Below are 14,131 nucleotides of genomic sequence, written 5' to 3'. Positions count from 1 at the left end.
GTTCCCTGACATACATAAAGGTAAAGGTAAAGGTATCCCCTGTGCAAGCACCGAGTCATGTCTGACCCTTGGGGTGACGCCCTCCAGCGTTTTCATGGCAGACTCAATACGGGGCAGTTTGCCAGTGCCTTCCCCAGTCAATACCGTTTACCCCCCAGCAAGCTGGGTACTCATTTTACCGACCTCGGAAGGATGGAAGGCTGAGCCAACTTTGAGCCGGATGCTGGGATTGAACTCCCAGCCTCATGGGCAAAGCTTTCAGAAAGCTGCCTTACCACTCTGCGCCACAAGAGGCTCTCTGACATACATACTTAGTGAAACTTTTCCTAGTTGAGAGTGAATGATAAAAAAACCACCAGTAGCTTCAGTATGCTGGGATGCTCTTAAAGGTAAAAGAGTAGGCTTAGTAAACACTGGCAATCCTATTAATATGTATATTCAACATTTAAAAAAAAACGCAAAACACTGAAACAGGCCAGTTAAGGTTAAGTCCTATGTAAGTAAACAAGATCTTCATAGAATCATAGAGTTGGAAGGTATCTCCAGGTTCATCTAGTCCAACCCCCTGCAGAATGTGGAATATTCACAACTATCTGCCCAACCACAGTGACCCCAATTCCATGTCCAGATGATCCCCCCCTCCCCAAACTAGAATCCCTGGCCAGTGTGGTCTGGAAGAAATTTGCTTCCTGATTCCATTTTCCGTACACACATTTCAGGCAACAATTCTGATCCGTACAATTCTGAGCGGATTTTTATTAATAAAAAACGGAGTTTCTTTTCTGCAATTCCCACAACGCCTGGCAAAACCACTCATGAGAGGCAGAGGAATTTACTGGGATATAATATAGGTGCTACAGAGAAAAGAGGGGATATTTCCCCCTCTATTTTTTTGTATGTTCACATTCCATTTGTACAAAAGAGGGAAGAAGAAAGGTAATTTCCACCAGTTCCCTCTTCCCAATGCACTCAGTGCTATCCACACCTCAGAACAGTTGGGGAGGAGTGACAGTACAAAAGAGGGAAGAATAAGGAAAGACAGAAGAGGTCTCTCCTGTGAGGGCTGCAGTTCTCACTGTCACCTGCAACTATCTGTAAAAGTCTACAAGGTGAAAATACTATTACTAAGTAAAGAATAAATTATGTAAGTGAATCCATGTAGCTAAGTTTAATACTGCAATTTAGTATGGAAAGGAGAAATGTATCTTGAATCCGCTGGTGTGTTTCCAGGGACAGAAGTATTTCTGCCCACAAGGCATGACTTTCTCACCTCCTTATTGCAGCGGCAGCCCAAAGTATACCCTGGGGTTCCTTGTTCCCAAGAAGTAGCATTTTGGGCTGCAGCAGGTAGGGAAAGGCAAGAAAGTCACACTGTATGGATGGAAATCTTTAAATCTTTGGAAACACTCCGGTGGATTCAAGCTGAATGTTTTCAGTCTATAAAGCAGGAATTCATAAATGTTGTCACACTATGTCTCCAACAGTTTTCAAACCTCACTAAATATAAATACAAAAAGCAGACTATTCACCATCAAGTGCTCACTCGCCCTAAACCTGCACCCAAACATATCATATGAAAAAAAAAGCAGAATGGCCATAACATTATCATTATAGATTATACTTAACCTTTAGATCTCAGGGATCTTCTGGTGTGCAAGTCACACACAGTAGCACTTGGATGTAATATTTTCCATAATTATTCTTTTACATACCATGGTATCTCAAATTATTTAATCTTTACTGCAATATTTCATCATTTTGAATTAAATATAAATAAAATATAAATAAAATAAATGCAAGTCACAGCTTGCATAATTACTATAATGCTACTATCTTCTACTTGTTTTTTTTGTTGAGAATATTGATTATTAAGATTTCCAGTTCACCTTGCACGTTATAACAGAACAGGACACAACTTAGTCATTTTGGTGATGCAATATTTTGCTAGGTATATGCTTCCATTTGACTAAGATAGCTGACAGCTAACCTTAACACTTTCAGCTATTTTCACATAAAATAATCTGCACTTCCACCCCCTTCCCACCCTGAAACATTTCAGAAATGTAAACCAGCTTATAAATCATATTATTAGAGCCCAACAAATTACAAATACATTTAAGTTAGCATATGGGAAAAGGAGCTCTAAATAAATGACACAGGAGGCAATAAATTGACACGACAAGTAAATAAAAGGCTAAAGCACTCCAATACCATTGAAACTGTTTTAATGTTGTTGCAAGTGCATAATGCAACAATCATCAGACCATAAAGAGACCCAAATCTTTAGAATTCATTTTAAATGCCCTTCCAACCTATTTTACAGAAAAAAATGTTGCATTCCTCCTTTACCCAGGTTTGTGTGTGTGCCTAAAAAATTAACGTTTTTGTGCCAACTTAAATTCCTACTATGTTTAAAAAAGAAAATGAAAATATTAACCTCAGCTTCAATGTACAGTTTCCAGAATCTGCCAGAACTTGGGAACTGGGCAACAAGGCGTTCATAGGTCTTCCGTGCTTTGTCTATAGGTTGATTCTAAAAATTGAAAACCAATAAATATTTACAATATTTATGATGTAAGATCATACACAATTACTTCAGAACCAATCACTGTGAGTGGACCCATTTGATAAGGAAATGTAATCCTATGTCACTAAACCTGTGCCTCTCGAATGAGAATGCTCCAAGCGTCAAGGTCATATGGATTCTCTTCTAGTTTCTTTTCAGCTTTCTTTACTTTTTCTGGGACATATTCAGCAGCCTAGAAAACACAAAGTAGAACGTTAAGGATCACCAAATAAATTTATATATTCAGTCCCAGTTGTTACAATTAACAATTAGTGAATCATTAGATATGAGGGTGGAGGTACATAACAGTACACAGATGAACTTGCGCAGAAGTTGCACACATCTTTTACTTTAAACTGTTCTTCACTATCTCATGGGCTACATGTTTTACACAAAAAAAATGGGGGGGGGGAGATAAATTAAATGCTTCACAATGCAAAGATCTGCAATTGCTGAACATACTTTTCCCCTACATAATTCATGAAGCTCTTGTATACCTTGGCCTTCTAGTGAAACAATGCTTGCACTAGTAGTTTTCTGAGGAATGAGTGCAGGGATCACTTGACATTTTATGTAATACCATTGAATAATGTTGCAGATGTCTCAAACTATCATAAATGAAGACAACTACTGTCTCCTAGAAAGCATATTTGATGATTTATGAATATATTCTGGATTCTGGATGTGGCAGGTACTCAAAGGGTGAAATGGATCTCTATGTCTAAACCTGGGAATTGTAATTCCTCCATTCCATAAGCATTTCTAAGAAAGAATCCTTCATTCTTCCTTAATTCAACAGACTGAGACAATCACTACCATCTTAGTATGGAGCAAGTAAGGCAATAGCGCCAACACTGTAAGAAGGGACAGATGACAGTCTTTTGTCACAGATATGATCTATGCTTTTAAATTCAGCTGTCTGTTCCAGTGTTCCACAAATAGGAACGTTTCTAAAAGACACTGTCAGGCTCTGCCTCTGAGGGAAGGAGTAGGTTTGGTGCAGGCATGCCCGCCAGCAATTCCTTGTCAGAGGTCCTGTCAAAACCTCAGAAAGTGAGGGGGAAGAACCCGCAATTACCTTTCTTTGTGCCCTTGACTTATCCATTGATTATATGCAAACTGTCCCATCCTCCTTTACTCTGAGGACCTGCTTTATTAGGGGCTCAGGTGGTGGTGGTGGTGGGGAGAACCCTGTCTGTTCCAGTCTTTTATTTTGGGCAGAATGCCCTGCACATGTATGCTGGGCCCCAAGGGACTCTCTTGCAATTCCCTTCTCTTGCTCACTTAGAGGCCTTAAAAAACCTCTGCTGATAAGTACTGTCCCCGAAGAGGAGAGTGGCTACATTCACTGCCTGTTCCCTGTTCCTGCCTCCTCCCCTGTAGGCTGTCCTGACTTCTAGTTGGCCTGACCCACACCAGGCACATGCAGCCTTCCTCTTCTCCTGGTAGGTTTCCCACTGCTCCTCCCAGTGCCTCTCCAGGCCCGTTAGTGACCATTTATGCACTTGAGGTTTCATGCCAAGCTGTAGGCTGGAGTTTGAGTCATGGCAGGTTGCCCCAACTCTTCCTGCACTCACATGGGGGAGCATTTGGCCTGGTACACCTCATCCACCCCTGATTTGTGCTCCTGCACAGAAGCTGGGGCAGTGAAGTTCCCAGTGCATAAATGGTCAGTGAGGTACATTTGCTGGGCACCTCTCCCAGCCTTCTGCAGAGTCTGCCAGGGAATGTTGCTGTGGTCTCGAAACCACTGCAACTCAATTCCCTAGTTTAGGAGAACACTGACTGTTTGGCTATTGCCTTGGATCAGCAAAATAATCAGTGGCTGGTAGCTAAATCCCCTCCCTCTAATTCACTCAAATGAGGTTCTCTTTTCCACTCAGTTCCCCATTACCATATCACAGGAAGGGGACAACCCAGGCTCCCCTCCACACAATTCCTATAAATGAGGAGCAGGTGTCATTTGCTAATGCTATCAGATGTTTAATTCTGGTGGAAGGGCTATCGCTAATGGGGCCTCCCTTCCTGGACCAGTGGTAAAAAGGTCTAGGGCAAAAATGTCAAGACACTGCATATCATGCAACACCATTTCTGCACACTGAACCACTCCTAAAGCTCCCAGGGAGGGTAGCATTCCTAGATGCATCCTTTTGAAAAAAGTCCTGCTTAAGACCGAGACCCATACTGGAGGCAGAACATGGAATAGGTTTAAACGCACAAAGTCTAGGCACAGCCTGGCACTGCAGCTTTCAGAATAGAGAAGTTTCATTCTGGAGGTGACACATGGCTATTTTATTCTCACTTTCCCTCTTGCACGAAGAGGAAACAGAGTCTTTGCCAATGCCTTCAAAGTTACAGAGGCTGTAATGCATGGTTGGCCTGACTGATTACACAAGGTAAAGGTAAAGGTATCCCCTGTGCAAGCACCGAGTCATGTCTGACCCTTGGGGTGACGCCCTCCAGTGTTTTCATGGCAGACTCAATACGGGGTGGTTTGCCAGTGCCTTCCCCAGTCATTACCGTTTACCCCCCAGCAAGCTGGGTACTCATTTTACAGACCTCAGAAGGATGGAAGGCTGAGTCAACCTTGAGCTGGCTGCTGGGATCGAACTCCCAACCTCATGGGCAAAGCTTTCAGACAACATTTCTGCTGCCTTACCACTCTGCGCTACAAGAGGCTCTACTGGTTACACAAAGGGAAGGCTTATTTTATACAGCAATTGTATTGGAGAATATGTGAGAATAGTGGAATGAAAATATTAGCCTCCCCTTTCACTCCTATCATTATTAAATAATCCTAGAAACTATATAATAGAAATAAAATCAAGATGTGCTCTGTAGCCACGTTTACAATGCAATTAAAATAAAACATCAGAAGAGATTGGAGAACCAAGGCAAATAAAAATAATAACATCTTCAGCAGCTCTTTGAAATATGTATGCAAGGAAGTGGACATGAATGTAGAAGTTGCCTGAAAATGAACCACTACTTGGATTACTGGAAATGGCAATGAATATGTAATACTATTCACAAACCTCCAGTGTAAGATATGATGCTCAAACACACTTATGTTTAAGCCCTGTTCTAATAGAATGTACTTCCAAAGCAGTACTTCCAAACCTGCAGTATTTAAGAAATTGCAGCCATATGGCAGTAACTAAAAAAGAACATATTAGGTAATTTTAATCTACTGGCCTTGTTCAATATATATGTTTACAAAAATGTCAATTAAAGGCTTGCATATAATACAACTCATTGCCCACTGATGATAGCTAGACAGACATATCTCAGTGGGCAATATTTATTTGAAGCCAATCAAGTTCTAATGGGTGATGCTCCTAATACCGCAGTTCTCAACCTCGGGGTTGCGACCCCTTTGGGGGTCAGTCGACCCTTTCCCTAGGGGACGACTCCACGGCTGCTATGCCACTGCCTCGATGACACAAAGTGGGGGGGGGGGGGGTCATGACATTAGGAAGGTTGAGAACCACTGTCCTAATATGTACGAAGTAAATATACACGGTTCAGTTGTAAGACTTATTTATTTTAGGATTTAGAGCCCACCCTATCTTTGGGAACTCATAACAGTCAGTTTCCCCCCTCTGCTTACAAGCTTTCATACAAGAGTGGTGTACACTACTGAAATCTAGCAAAAATACTTAAACAGGAATACATCAGAGCAATTAGTGAGGTAAACGGGATTATTTAACTTTAAAATCATGTTTTACTTACTTCAACAGTTAAAAAGGAAAATGCAAATTCCAACATTGACTTAAAAACAGGTCAGAACAGTATTATGTCAGTATAGTGGATAGGTCCAAGGTGTAACAAAAGGCATTTATTTTAAAACACTGCCTAATCATGACCACAATTCATACAGTACAATACCTAGTATAAAAATAATGTACACAAAACCCACTCTCCCATGAACTAAAGTACTGTTCAGTGTGTTTGTTTTTTTAAGTACTTCTACATGTGGCTACAGAGAGCCTCTTGTGGCGCAGAGTGGTAAGGCAGCTATCTGAAAGCTTTGCCAGTGAGGCTGGGAGTTCAATCCCAGCAGCTGGCTCAAGGTTGACTCAGCCTTCCATCCTTCCGAGGTCGGTAAAATGAGTACCCAGCTTGCTGGGGGGTAAACGGTAATGACTGGGGAAGGCACTGGCAAACCACCCCGTATTGAGTCTGCCATGAAAACGCTTGAGGGTGTCACCCCAAGGGTTATATATGACTCGGTGCTTGCACAGGGGATACCTTTACCTTTACCTTACATGAGGCTACACTTAGACCTGCATTGACAGCACAGATTTCTGAGTTCAAGCACCTCATCCAGTGTGGGTCTTGCATACAGAGATTCCTGCTGGCCTTCATAAGATACAGCCTACTGATGTTACCCAGCAAACACTCCCACATTTACAGAAACATCATACTCAAGCAACCCCACCCTCTCAATGTTTCTCATCAAGACATGAGCACCCTATCGCATTGTTCCTTTTATTTTCGTCAGCCAAACAAACACAATGCATTCCCTTTCTCACTGCCAATCACCTCATGATCCTTTTTGTCTTTCTCATTAATGCTCATCATAAGCATAAGCATAAGTCTTTCATTCACCCCCACAGTCCCATCTTTCTTTTCTCTCTTTGACAGAGTACCTTTCTCACTCCCCAGAAGCTAATTCTGCAATGATGTCCCTCCTCTAAATTGCCTTAATTTGGAAAAAAACTGGGATGCCAGGATTCCCCTACTAAGGGAGAGACTTCTAATCAATAAAACTACTTGAATTTTGGCATTAAAATTTGGAACTATGTATTAATAGGGCTGATTAGGACATGCCTGCATTAGTTGTACTCTAATTGTCTTCTTGCAGTTCTTTTTGGGTTGCACCATAATGACCACTACCATGTCCTGGGCAGGACATCTTATCCTGTGTTCTCCAAGAGTCATGCCCACTAGGGTTCAGGGAGGCCTCTTCTGCTGCACTGATCTGGTGGCAAGAGGATTTTTCTGCCAACCCACTCTGTCTGATATTTTAAATTTTGCATAGTGTGTACCTTTCCATGGGCACACCCTGGCTTTCTTCCCCCGTTGATGGAGGAGATTCTGGAAAGCAAAAGGAAGCAGAAAAGGCAGCTGAATACTCAGCTGCAGCATTAAGAAAAACTACTATTGAAAGAAAATAGAGCTTGCAGATTAACACTCCAGGGATTGCAAGCTGTGTTAAAAGACCAAGTGCTGTATATTTCTTTGCCTGTAAAAAGTATCAACTAGCAAAATGAATTTGAAACTAATAGAGCATAACTCCACAATGGCTGTTTTTGTTCAACAGGTAGAACCATCTCTCACTCCCACACTGCATGCATGCCCTCTTCCCAGAGTTGATTACAAGTTCTTCCTAGATCTAAAGAGGGCTGTCCCAGATCTCTTCTTTCTTAACCCATATACTCAGGTGAGCGAGTGGAGGCAGGGGGCTGCTGTGGGCTGCTGCTAATAAGCTTGAGGGCCAGATAAAAATTCTACAAGATTAATGCACTTTGCCACCTCTGCCTACCCTTTCCTATAAGGCCATGTGAGAATGATGCAGAGCTGGTAGGATGGCATACTACCCCCCACCTCCTTAGGTAAGGCAGCTAGTAAGTTCTACTGAAATCACTGCCTTTTTCTTTTTCAAACAGCAACACACTGATAGAGCAGATATGGTCCAGCAACATTCAGCTCTAAGCACTTTTTCTTTACAATGCAGTATAAACTCTAAAACAATTAAGCTATTTTAGCTAAATTCTGAAAATAAAAATGCAGAAAAAGTCAGGGTTATAAACCTTAAATTCATGGGCTGACATCTCGGTAGCATCCACTGAATCCCACTAAAGTGCTTTATCCAAAACCCATGCTTGCCCTGAAGCTCATATTTTGAACTCCGCCTCCTCAGATACAGTCAGTCAGAGAAAGTACATCTCATTTTGAAGACTGTAGTAAGAGGGTATGTGTGGAGATGACAGGGTGGAAGGCATGCCAAAGTTTGTAGCAGAGATAAATCTATAAAAATATTTGAAGACATTTCACGAACTTGAGAGCTTAAAAAGGGAGTAAACATTTATTAATTCTACATTCACCCGAATTAATGTGATAAATTAATGGAGGTCATAAGATGGAAGCTCTATCACTGAAGATAAGCAAACTTTGACTTGAAAACAATCTGAATGGGAGATCCTCTAGAAATGATTTGCAAGCTCCTCAGAGACTGGAGATGCTTGATCATTAATAGTACTATTCTCAACTTATGGTATGGACAGAAAAGTAGTGTAAAATCAATAAATATTTTAGTTGACAATAGTATACCCAAAGAAGCTTGAAGTGGCAGCACCCTTTCCAATTAATCCTCTACTGGATTCTTTCTAGCCTGAGAAAAAGTTGAACAGATGTACACTATGAGTTGCACACAGCTACTACTCATAACTACTGACTCTGTGCTCATGCCGCAGGAAAACAAGAAAACTGTAGTACTCATTATTGATCATCCTCTTGACCCAAACCAGAGGGGCTGTAAAACTGGTTGTTGTCTCATCTTACTAAATTAAGATTGCAGCAGGAGACACCAGGACAGAAAACCAATAATGCACATCAGACTTTTTAGAAGTGGAAAGGGCTGAGAAATAAAAAATGTGTGAGAATCAGATTGTTGCGGTTTATGTGGGAACAATCTATTTACTGTACTGCTGCTGTCAACACACTTGAGAGGGGTGTCCTACTCCCTGTCCCGGATCTCTTGCTCAGCGGTTACCCAAGGGGTGGCTCCTGCCTTGCTGCTGGCCTGGTGTTTGTGGCTGGGCCAGCCTCAAACCCCCTCCCCCGGCATGCAGGTGGCTTTGGGAGAGTTGCTGGCTCACCACTGGCCCTTACCTTGCTTTGCCTGTCTTGCGCCGGGCTCCATTTTCCCTGATGCTACATGCCACTCCGGCTGCCATGCCTCTCAGCCAGGCCACCTCCTCCGCCAGCCGTCTTCCGAGGCCAGACACCCCCCCAGCCCCGGCTCTTGCCTTCCTGGCATGAAGCCAGGAGACTAGGCTCTTGGCTGCATTAGGAATGGGTATAGCAGTGGCTGGCATGGGTGGTCACTGAGTCTGGGTGGCCACCGCTGCCATTCCCACCGCTGCTTCCACTGCAGTTGTTCCTGCTGCTGACCCTGCTACCATTCATACTGGCTCGCTCTCTGGGGCAGGACCACGGACATCATGTCCATGGCCATTTCCATCCCAGGCAGAGCGCCAGTAGATGCTCCCACATCGAAAATAAAATCATGAGGTAAAGTAAAAAGTAAAATCACAAGGTAACATAGCTTCTTCTATACCACTCTAAATGGCAAATGGAAGAGAACCACACAACAGAATACTACCTTTCCTTGCAGTAATATTAATTCCTGAAAATAGAAAATGAACAGAGCATGCTCCACTGAATTCTTTTCCATCACATGCTCATTTTCTATGTGGTATGGGTGCAAATTTTTGTATTAGGGGAACACACAAATATTTGGACATATATCTTTATGGAGCACAGACATCCAATAACAAGATCTACATCTTATCCTGATCATGTAAGTAACCCCACTAAGTGTACATTTTAAGTCTTAAACTTAAATTTTACATTTACCACTATTCCACTAGCTGGTGATTTCCAAACTTTGTTCATCAGTAAAGTGCTCAATTGTATTGTTGTTGGGTTTTTTTGCCTTCACATTGCAACCAACTTTTCATAATGCAGTAGGGCTTGCAATGCAAGAGACATTCAGAGTTAGTTTGCAATTCCTTACCAATGCGTAACAACCATGTTATTCCTTGGTAGTCCCCTATCCAAATAATAACCAGGGCTGATCCTGTTTAACTTCTGAGATCAGCCTACCCAGGCCAGCTTTAACTAATAGCAATGCAGGTAACTGAAATAACTGTAGCAGATAGATACAGGTAACTATAGATGGTTGTTATTTAAATGTAAACAAGAATTATTAACTACATATGCAGAGATCAACAACATGGTGCCTGTTGGTGCCCATCAACACCTTTCCTGGCACCTGCCAAGTATTTTAGAAAGCAGGTGGGGCTGGAGAGGGCTTTTGCCAGCAGCGTTTCTGATTGCCCATGCAGATCTTTAAAAATGTTGCTCAGCAGCAACTGCCACCAAAGCACAAGAATCTCCACTGTGTGACTAAAGTTAATTTGCATATATACAAGAAAATATTTTAAGCAATATATTTATTTTAAAAGGGACCTTGTTAAATAGAGCTTCTGCCAGTAACTGAACAGTTGAAGAGTTAGTGTTAGACATATACATAACCTCACTCTTTACATGTTGTGGTTGCACCCACTGCCTCCTATTAATTTTGAAGTTCAAAAAGGCTGGGACCCTTGTCTTGAGTCATCCCACTAATGCAAAACTACCCAGTTTAAAATTCCCATTCAATGTCTGCACAACCCTGTATTTCAAAAGCATAATTATGGTGCTCACTATCCTCTAGAAAGTGTGTGAGATAAGTAGGCTGTCATAAAAATAACAATTAGAGAAAAATGCAATGTAACGTGATGCAGAGCTGAGGAAATACAGCTAAGTCCTCAGTAGATAGAGAAGTTCTGATGGCAGCTGTCCTAAAAAAAGGAATCTGGGAATCACTGTATGATCAGGATGGGGGTCAATGTTTACTTTCTTCCTTTGTAAGACATGTCACATGGTAATAATAATGAATGGAGGACAAGGGAACAGGGTGGCACTTGTAAGGCATGCTGTCAAAGACTGACTTTTCCCTCACTTGTCCAAAGGCCTTTTTCTTTAAGCTAGAGGCTTTCAACATCCAGAAAACCTATTTCTATGTTGCTTGGGCAGCCAAGAACCCTTGGCACATTGCCCTATCTTTGTTCAAGTCACATAGAATCCAGTTAGGCCTGAACATTGTCACATGTGGGCACAGTTCAGCATTTTCCTGAAGAACTGCACACTGTAAAAGATTAGTAATGGCACACCAGTCTTTTATGGAAATTTGTCCAGCATTACTAATCTTTAAGTGAGAAACCTCAGGGTTTTCTATCAGTAGGAAAACCACTGGCTTAAGACAAGCACAGCTCAGTCTGTAGAAGCACTTTTAGTTTTACATAACTGGGCTACCTGGACAAATGGACAGGAGGAATGTCTACCCATATAGAAACCTGTTTCTTTCTAGAGAACTTAAGGACTTTTCAAAACTGTGTTTTAAGAATGTTTTTTCATTACTTCTAATCCCAATATGGGCCACTTTTTTAGCGGGTACTTTTTATTTTAATTACCACACAGTTAAGTACTAACGCATTTAAAATGAAATTATGTTTTCTTACCCTTGCCTAAAAACATTCTCCAAGCCAAACTGAGCCACTGTCCTTCACTTGGCCACTAAATCTGTCCCACGCAAAAGGCGTGACTGCTGAGCAGAGCACCCAACAATGTTATCCAGTCTGTAGCCTGTGATTAATGTTACAGTCACAATCACACAATACAAGAGCTAGTTTCAAATTTCAAGCCAGAGAATCTTTTATCCAAGTGGCTGTCACCAAGACAGGCTGTCTTGGCCCTTCCAACCTGCAAAGACAAACTGTGTCAGCAATACAGTCCCTCATGCTGGTATCCTGCACACTTCCTCCTTCTGTAGCAAGCTTGGGGATTTAGATTAGATCAGGTTTTTCCAAGCTTTTTGAACCAGTGGGAAACTTCAAAATTTTGAGTCAGAATAGTGGCTGCAAAATGTCCACTGTGCAAGGCAGAACCACACACAGACTTACATACAGGGGACAAGGGAAGTGATTTTTTAAAATACGGAGGAAAATAGAGAAAAAAAACCAACATTCTGGCGACTGAAACAAAATTATTTTAATTTGCAAATCCAATTAGATTTCCTCTGGCCACTCACAAACCCTGTTCAGCAGCTGCCTTACCCATTTTTTTTAAAAAACACTTGATGAGCACCAGAAAAGGTGTCAGGAGGCACCATATTGCGGACCTCTGTGTTACTATGGAACCTAACTGACTCTCCTAATGGTTCTGTTGGATTTTCCAAATGAAAACCTGGAGAAAGCTACCATATATGTATGGTACAATGTGTAGACTAAGGGAACAATTTTTGCATTTTGCAAAACATTCCAATGTGGACATTTAAATCTTCTTTTTAAAAGCTATTGTGTATATAAAGTTATATAAACTGCTACGTTTATAACTATCCACTCAAAACCCAAAAACATAGCTGGCATGATGGTAATCCATTTAGTTCTATGGGAGCAGTCATATGTTATCAAGGGCAGGACCGCAAATTAATTGTTCTTCAAGGCAGTAAAGAAAATGCTTTATATTTAGTATACATATGCTACTTTTCTCCCACAAGGCAATGCAAACTCATACTAGACTGAATAGAAAAAACTATTTGCCTACATTTTGTGATCAACCATTTTAGCATTACAAACTACCGAGCACTTGGGTGTCAATGGGGGAAAGGAATGTCTGGTTTATCCCTGGGCCCAAAGTATTATTATCTTTGTATCGACCATGTCTGATATAATTTCAATCTTAGAAAAATAAAACCATCAAACCCCAGCAGTGACAGTTTTAACTGTAACCTTTATGTAATTCGGTTATATGTATTATATTTACAAGTTATGCCAGCTGTACTTGCATTCCTATACACATCTACTGCAATTTCTGCTACATGCCTCAAGAGTTCGGAACAATACAAAACCTTTTACAATACTTTAAATCAATTCCTTTAAAACACAATACGTGAATTCTGCATTTTCGACTTTTTTATGGGGTCGTTAATTGCGCGAAAAAAGAAATTTGCCCTAACTATCTCACACTTGGGAGTTCTCACACTTGGGAAAAACGACTCCCCTCCCTCTTGGTGCAGTCGATGATGGAAAAGAGTGTTAATCCTGCTTTTCGATTTACGGCCCAGTCAACTCCGTGGAACTCACTTCGTGATAACTGGCCTACACCGCTTTAATCCTCAAGATCCTCACGTGAGATAGAAAATTTAAAAGTCAGCTTAGGTGAACGGGGAGAAAGGCCTGGGTCGCCGCGACAGACTTTAAAGACCGAGGGAGTGAAAACTGATGGGAAGAGGCGAGATCCCACGCACAGGAAATCAGCGTGCCCATTTCCCCCGAGCAGCGCCATTTCCCCCTTCTCAGGGCCTCCGTCGCCCCGTCCGGCCTAGCCCCCTTACTCCACCACCGCCGCGCACTGGACAACTTCCTCTGCCTCCTGCCTTAGCTTCGTGTGGGAGGCCCAGTTCGCTCACCTGATCGCCGGCGGGAGTTTCTCCAGACATACCGAATTAAAACGGTCCCCGTGAAGGGGAAGGCGAGGCAGCCTCGAGTCTCTCTTACCCCACCCCCGGTCGCCTTCCGTCCTCTAGCCAAGCCCCAGGGCCCCTCCGGCCACCTAACTAGCCCCACCAGTGGCCCCTGCGTGCCGCCTCGCCTCGACCAAGCAACAAAATGGCGCCCCACCACTCCCCCCTCCCCCCAACTCTCGCCTTCCTTAGGAAAGGGTAGAGGCGGG

At 42.3% G+C, this 14,131-nt stretch overlaps 1 protein-coding gene across 1 annotated transcript in view; it reads right to left on the bottom strand.

The window, feature by feature from the left end:
- The window catches only part of CSTF3 (cleavage stimulation factor subunit 3), an 83,639-nt gene extending 69,558 nt beyond the window's left edge, over nucleotides 1–14,081 (bottom strand). Inside the window, exons 1-3 of the mRNA XM_077321907.1 lie at nucleotides 13,869–14,081; nucleotides 2,658–2,759; nucleotides 2,438–2,533 (exon numbers count right to left, since the gene is read on the bottom strand). Coding sequence (XP_077178022.1) covers nucleotides 2,438–2,533; nucleotides 2,658–2,759; nucleotides 13,869–13,898 — 228 coding nt within the window. The 5' untranslated portion in view covers nucleotides 13,899–14,081. The remainder of the gene's footprint in view (nucleotides 1–2,437; nucleotides 2,534–2,657; nucleotides 2,760–13,868) is intronic.
- Nucleotides 14,082–14,131: the final 50 nt, after the last annotated feature.

The sequence above is a fragment of the Paroedura picta genome, chromosome 2 (assembly GCF_049243985.1).
Source record: "Paroedura picta isolate Pp20150507F chromosome 2, Ppicta_v3.0, whole genome shotgun sequence".
NCBI lineage: Eukaryota > Metazoa > Chordata > Lepidosauria > Squamata > Gekkonidae > Paroedura > Paroedura picta.
This window is presented reverse-complemented; position numbering and strand designations above follow the sequence as displayed.